Source organism: Aptenodytes forsteri, unplaced genomic scaffold (assembly GCF_000699145.1).
Source record: "Aptenodytes forsteri isolate BGI_AS27 unplaced genomic scaffold, ASM69914v1 Scaffold482, whole genome shotgun sequence".
Taxonomy (NCBI): domain Eukaryota; kingdom Metazoa; phylum Chordata; class Aves; order Sphenisciformes; family Spheniscidae; genus Aptenodytes; species Aptenodytes forsteri.
In genome coordinates, this window is record NW_008795046.1 from 503,954 (window position 1) to 511,604 (window position 7,651).

At 38.3% G+C, this 7,651-nt stretch overlaps 2 protein-coding genes across 4 annotated transcripts in view; both read left to right on the forward strand.

Annotated features, from left to right (window-relative positions):
• The window catches only part of TMEM263 (transmembrane protein 263), a 315,606-nt gene that overhangs the window by 231,567 nt on the left and 76,388 nt on the right, over positions 1 to 7,651 (forward strand). The window lies entirely within an intron of this gene.
• Positions 1 to 7,651, forward strand: part of RIC8B (RIC8 guanine nucleotide exchange factor B) — a 38,233-nt gene that overhangs the window by 1,027 nt on the left and 29,555 nt on the right. The window contains exon 2 of the mRNA XM_009277016.1: positions 44 to 91. Within this exon, the coding sequence (XP_009275291.1) occupies positions 44 to 91 (48 nt within the window). The remainder of the gene's footprint in view (positions 1 to 43; positions 92 to 7,651) is intronic.

Below are 7,651 nucleotides of genomic sequence, written 5' to 3' on the forward strand. Positions count from 1 at the left end.
ATGAAACATTTTTTTTTTTTTTTTTTTTTTTTTTTTTTTACAGAATCGGGCCATTTTCAGATTTGATCCAGCAGATGAAGACAAAAGAAAGGTAAGTAAAATAGGCTATCAAGCTGCATACCTGCTCGGTTTCAAAGTATAACAAAGGAAAAGCAGTCTCTTAACTTAGCTGCCATTGTGAAAGGGTGCAATTACTGGTTATAAAGTTCTGTTTTCAATTTTGTTTCTTTAATGCAAGAGACATGACAACTACCTATTCCCCTTTTTTCTGAAAAAGAAAAATCTGCTGAACAAAAAGCCCTGTCTTGAATAAAAGTAGTAACAGAAAAGCCTATAAATAATTTTGTTGGGTACAGGTTTTTGGGGAATAGAGTAAAGATACTCTTTTCTGGATCCAAGATAAACATTTTGCAATACATTTTTGCATTTTTTTTTTCTTCTCTCAGCAGGTGGCAATTTCTTGTCTATGTTAGATACTTAGAGAATATTAGAGATTAAGATGAAGGGATAAGTACAGAAGAAAGCTATGGAGCTGTAAGGGAGACAAAGCTACAGAAGCCTGTTAATCCAAAGGTAGCTATAATCAGCAGAAAGTGTACTGTGCATGTCAGGTTCCAAAGACGGGAAATGTTTGTGTGTTACAGCATGGAGCTATACAGGTGTGCCGGGGCTTAACAGGTCCCTCAGGATCCACCCACAGCCTCACATTTAAAGCTTGGGCTGCCCTTGATTTTTATTTTTTTTCTGTTATTTTTATGGCATAATATGTAATGACAAGACCCTCCTTTCTTTTCTCTAATTAGTTTTTGGGCTGATTTGCATATTTATTCAGAAAATGTTCATTAGTGAATGAGGCTGCATGTTTCCTCTATTTCTGAAATAAACTCAAAGCTTGAAATCAGAATTGCAACATTCCTGCAAGAATAGCTTGTTTTATATTGGACACACATAAATTAATTCCATGATTTTGTGCAAAATCTAAATATTTTCAGGTCTTAAGTCTTTTTCTGGTAGAAATGGGTGGGATAAGTGTCTCTGTCCTTTGCATTTACAAAACCATCAATTACATGTACGGTAATCTTAAGTGACAATTGTTTATTACACAGATGACTTGAAGACCTCTTAGCTTGACTTTACTTTTGTGTGCAAGTATGCAGTTCAGCACAAAAGTAATAGTGAAAGTTACATAAAACTTATGGTATATGTTGCTGTTGTCTCTCGTATATCAAAATAAAATAAAACCAGGAATGTGGCCTAGAAGCCTTCCCCAATCTCTCTGTAGAATAGGTTTGTTTCACAGTCCTGGGTGCTCTCTGAAATCATCTTTCCCTGCTTTGCTTTTTATATCTTACAGAACAGCTGTTAACAGACTTCATGAGTGTGGTTTCTTTTGGGTTTTTTTTGCACCCCCCACCTCCCCCATGCTGATACATGTAGCTTTCTTGATTGGGATTTAGATTTAGATATGTATTAAACGCACAGTTATAACAAGATTTTTATGGGAAATACCTTTAATTTATTATAGGATATGGAAATTTGAATCAGTGTTTAAAGCTGTAGTTGAGCAAAAGCCAGTATGACAAACACTTAAGTACGTTTGATAGTTTTGTAAGCTGAATGTTTTAGAGGCGTACATACAGTTGAATAATGTTTTATTCAGTATTTTAAGCCTGTTGCTGTAGTTGGTTGTGGCTTCTGTCTTGCTAAGAAGTATTCTGAAAATCCTTGATAGAATTATTACTTAATTGGTTAGGTTCTTGACACATTTTCTGGGCAAATTGTTGTTCTTTCTGTGACATTAACTTAAAGCTGAATGAAGCTCATCAAGGAGTGTTTAGGACAGTAAGCAGACTTAACAATTCTGCTTAACAATTTTTTTATTCTAAAAAAAACTTAATTTTTTTAAAGATTGCATTTCATAGTGTTACTTTCTTACTGGAAAAGACGTTAATCATATGTGATCAGAGTCACTTTAATAAAGGCAGCTTTTATGTGCACATACTTGATAATCAAAAGCTGTGGGGTTTTTTTTGTTCCTGAATCTGCCCTCATGGTTCTCCAGGAAGTAGATAAGAAAAATACACCTCTGAACAGATGCCACTGAAAAATTCTACAGTTCTAAAGCTTCAAAAGACCTATGTACAATTACTAAATATTTGGCTTTTTCTATGGCTTTACTCAAAGCTGACGTTCAGTAATATGGTGACAGGACTATGTGTGTCCTTTTTAATCTGTTTTTTTGCTCAATATCCTTAGTGTCTGTAGAACATTCAGCATTCTCCTTTTACCCTTCAGTTAAGGTAAAAATAAAAATGCTTTAAATTGAAAGGTAAAATGGTACCGTGCTCTTGCTAAGAGCAAACTACTGAAATTGTCACCAAAATTAATGGGGATTGCTCGAAGACTTCATGATATAGCCTCATGCTAATACAGAAGCAAGTTCAATTTTTTTGTTTAGTAATACCAAAATACACTTGAGTTGCCAGTATGCGCAGTTCTGCTGCTATTAGCTTAGAATGATTGCAGTGAAAGAGAGTTCAGACAAAGGGTAGCAATCCATAATGATGTAGTAGACTTGAAGTTCAGGTATGGGGGCAAATACAGAGGGACTTCAACATTTTTGTCTCTGGTTTCTGGTGCTATTGGAAACTTGCTATATAACCTGATGAATGCAATACATACTTCTTACCAGTCTCTTGCTGCATATTGGGCTTGTTCATGCCTAGGAGTAAATTTTCTTTTAGTTATTTACTCCAGCAAGCCTCACAGACTTTGTTGTCAGTCATTCGTGTCTATGCAAGAATGCAAGTAAAAGATCAACAGTAGCAATGCAAGTTTTTTCTCTGCCTCACCACACAGCTTCAGCCATGACCTTAGAATTACAGCAAGGTTGTGTCTATAGTGTTACTGTATTGTAACGTAGGCGTAACTGAGCTTCACGCTTTTCTAGGTTGGATACTATTAGGGAGAGGACAACCTGTATACAACAGTGACACGCTGTAAAACATGAAAGACAACGGTCAAAACTATGGCTTGACTACAGAAGCTGGGTAAATGGGACAGCAAAAGTTGTTCTGCCGTAATATGGCTATCAAATCATGATGCTTTAGGCTGTAAACTAACTAAATCAGCAGTGAGTTTGTAATACTGAACTCCAGGAAGAAAGTACGTTTTGTCCTCTAGAAAGAAGGCAGGAAGAGAGGTAATGCTGTCAAGCATGTCTATATGGACATAGCCACAGGACTTTAATACATCACAGGATGATAAAAACCACAAGATTGTCATGGGAGCCGTTACTTGTCCTGGTTGTTTTGTTTAATGATGTAGGTGTCTGCATTGGCCTATATCATGGGTGCTATGGATATAAATCAGTTGGCAATCTGTGTTGTACTGTAAGATCTACTCAGATACCGGGCAGATCAGGTTGGTGCCATTCCTTCTTCACTTGTCATATACTAATAAAAAAAATGAATTTCTGAAAGCCTGTTTTCAGTTTGTGTGTGTAAACAGTATAGAAATTGCTAACCAGAGGTAAATGTGTTCTGGAATAGCAGCTGAAATTAAGGCAGTGTGGTTGCTTCAGAGGAGCTTAACCAGCTCTTAGAAATCTGAAATATTTGTCTCAACCAGCCAAGAAGTTCTTGACAGTGTTTTGCTGGAACAGGTTGAGTCTTCAGAACTGCAGCACTTCACAGCAGCGTGGCATAGTTGACACAAACAGTTGGTTCTTTAAGTCTATGCTTGAATCAACTCCAGAAAATGAGTATCTGGAAACTTGACTGGGCAGTCACCTTGGAGAGAGGTGTCAGGCGTAGTGTCTCCCTCTCAATGTGGCACAGCAGGCACTTCAGCTCAAGCCTCACATGTCCTAATACAAAAAGGAAAGTTTAGTTTTTTTAGAACCGCTTTCTCATCATTTTGTTCTCCATAGCTTAGTTCTCCATTATTTATACCCTGACAGGTCCAAATCCTGCTTCTGAAGTAGCAACACATTTGTGCTGTTTACAGACTTAAAATGGTAAGAAAATCACAGCACTGTTTGTGTCCTGGAAACGTCTGTCAGTACTGATTCCTTGGTTAGCCATGGCCTTCCACAACTGCAAAGAGCTACAGCACCATTTGTCTAGGTGGTATAACAGAAAAAGTAAATCTGTCCAAGATAGCAAGCAACACTGACTTTTTAAATTGGATGAAGGTGCTGAGTTTGGGGGAGGAAGGGGGAAAAAAAGGAAGCAGCAGCCAAATGTAAGAGTATTATTCATAAGCTATATTCTTACCTGAAATGGTAGGGTCTTCATGATTGACATATTTCCTCTTCAACTCCTTATGTTTTGTCTGCATCACCTCTTGTAGTACTTATAACATCTGGTTTCTACTCTACTGGCTCCAGCTTACTGTGTTGGGTCAGTCCCGTGATACAAATCTTTAAAGTTTGAGATCAGTTTTCTTGATTTATTGTTCAGGTTCAATTTGAACGTAATGGATCTAAAATTCAAGACCTCCTTTAGTGGGAAGAAAATCACCAAAACAGTCTTTTCCCCTGCATTGCTGAATGTTTTAAAGGTGTTGAAATAGATGATGGTAAATCATATCAAATGTATTGTGGGACTTTTTCTCCTAATTAAATTCATGATGTGGGGAGATTCCTTAAGGCTGTGGACTGTACCATGGTTGAACTTTGGAAGGATGGAAGCAGTAAAGTATGTTGATGGAGCAAGATGCTGTCATGCTCTAAATCTCAGAAGAACCACGTTGTTAGATAACAGTGCTGTTGACACTGTGACACTTCTGGGAGGTCTGAAGGTTCCTGCAGCCACAAAGGCACAGAACTTTTTTCCTCCCAGTAACTTCGTTGCAAGCTTTTAAAGTCTGTTAGTGAGTGTCCTATAAAAATACGAAGCTCAAGTGCTCCTGTGGGCACACTGTGTGGTATCTTAGTATTAATTGTTGTTGTTATTGTTCTGACTTTACTGAAACCCCTTAAGGGAGTACCAGTCTGTAGGAGAAGAAAAGTTACTAAGTATCCTTCATTAATACTAAGCATTTGTTCTAATTCCCTCTGGTTCTGTCCACTCCCATCCAGCATTTTTTGTTTTTTACATCTCTTGGGGTTCTCGTCAAGCCAGTGAAACCCATCTCTCTTTTTAAAACCCTTCTTTCATCACTGGGTTACAGAGTTTATAAAGGGTTCGCCCTCTCCCTGTTCAGTGGGGAGGGCAAGGAGGGCTGCTGAGAGGGCAGCTATGCAGAATTTCACCTTTCTGTGACTCTGAACCAGGTGTTTATTCCACCGGTTCTGACAACACGGATTACTGTGCGTGCTCCTCACCTTGTATGCAGAGTGCCGCCTAGCCTAAGCTCTCGCATATCCAAACCTATGACTTGGACCTCTGCCGTGTCAGAGCTGGCAGGCTCCTGCCAAACAGGCCAACCTCCTGCTGTCGATACGGGCTGAACAATGAAGTTTTGAAGTGAAGCAGACTGAATCCTCAAGGAATACAAGTGTACACCTTCCCTCCCTGCCCACATCTGTCCACAAAGACTGAGCAAAAATTGGGCATGGCCTTTTCAGAGGAGGTTATCTAATTGTCCCATTATTCAGCACAGTTGACTATAAATGTTATATAAATGTTGTCTTGACTTCCAAAGAAAATGAAAGCTTGAACTGATGTTTCAAATACTCTTGGGCTTACTTTCTTACAGCCTTGGATGCTTAACTCTGAAACCTAATAAAAGAATAAAATAATTGTTTTATTCTGCTAATGCTGCTCCTGTTAGCAGAAATGATCAGCCAACGTTCTTATTCAGCAATTCCAAGTTATGCCTCTTTGCTCCCGGAATCTCTTATCTCTGACTTGCCAAAAACATAGTTTCTCTTTGGTTTTCTGCAACACTGATTTGCAGAGTCTACTAAAAATGTAAGAAACATGTAAAATGCTTAATTTTGCCTTATATGAGATGGAGAGGGACTTGTGTTTTAAGAGAAGCTTCTGAATAACTTTGAGAGCCACAGAAACTTAAGGGTTGTAAAAATTCATGTGCAGTTTATTGTGGTTACTACTAACATTCCTTTCATCTACCCGGAAATTGGGTAGAGTCTACTATGAATCTTCATGTTTGTAGTAAAGTAGAAGGTAAGTTTGAGGAATAGATAGCAACACAGATGGGGTAAACAATAGCAGACCTATACAACCTGTTGGGGAAATACAGTTCCTTGTGAACTTTGTATTTGGCACTACAGTTGATTTCGTTAACTGTTCTCACCACTGAGCAGCTGCAGAACTAGGTTGATGTAAATTAAGAACATACTTCTCTTGAACCCCTAGAGATAATTTAATTAAAATTGAAATTTGAAAATGATGAAGAACATGGGTCAGAAGACAAAGTGGACTAGAGGGACTTAAGCCAGTGCAGGAGAAGGAAAGCATGACCTGGTACCAGTTATGATGTTCCCATTCTCCTAATTAAATGATATGCTCTGGTACATAATACTTGATGAGGCCAAAGACATGGTGGCTTCTGGTCCACCCATGCTGAAAGAGTGAGCAAGCATTCACTGTTAGGTCTGTGACTTTTCTTTCCCAGCTATGAAAGAAGAGTGGGGAGGACTCATTTGATTTTTGTGGACAGTTCTTTAAAAAGCTTGATTTTTGTTTAAGTTAAGCCTAACAAGCGTAGTAAGAATTTTGTAAGTCTGACATACTCCTATTGCTCCCCATGTGCTAATATCACTTGCTGTGCCATCAAGATGGATGTATTTATGTCTTGAAACATACAAAGAAGTCTTAAGAATATTGATCTTGAGAAATGAATGAAGGTGGTATAAAACCAAGCACACCTCCTGTGTTCTACTATTGTAGAATTTCTGTTCTTGATGGACTTTTCTGGCAATTTTGTTACTAATATGCTCTGTCACTGAGGAAAGTGGAAAATGGGAGCAACGTGTATTTCCAAGTCAATTTGACAACAGGTTGGTTTTTTTCCCGTGCTTTAATTTAAACTTGATTGCTAAGAAGCGTACCTCTCCTGGTACTTACAGCATCTGTGGCATAATTCAAGAATAAAGGTGCAGAAAAGAAGAGGTAAAGTATGCACTCTTTCTGTAACGTTTAGCAGAACTTTTGTTGTTCACCTTTGAATTGCATCTTCTCTAGCACTGAATAATCTGTGTCTAAATTAAATGCTATATTCAGTAAAGCGGTGGTGGTTGCTTGGATTTGAATACTTGCAGAATGGAGACTATATTCTCTTGTTCCTGCTCTAATCTTTTGGCCTGTATAAGTAAAGAGAATGATTTGCCAAAGAGGAAGAAGCAAATAAAGGGAAATTGTCTCCTTTTCTTACTAAGACATTTATTACTCTGGTGTTGAGAAGCTACAGTAAATTCAGCTGACATAATGTAGCCAAAGTTTAGTGGTCTGTGAATTGAAAAAAGTGAATATGGGTCAAGTGTGCTTTCTAAATGTCTTCAAACACAAAGAGAGGTGGTGGAAAAGGACCTCACATGCAGGCACCCCAGGACCAAAGAGCAAGATCATGAAGTACTCTATTTTTCACAAGCACCTAGTATCCCCAGCTGAGGTTGAGCCTGGAAAATATAAGCACCTACTAATAAGCACTTAGTGTTCCCTGCTCCTCCTTCCCCCTCCCC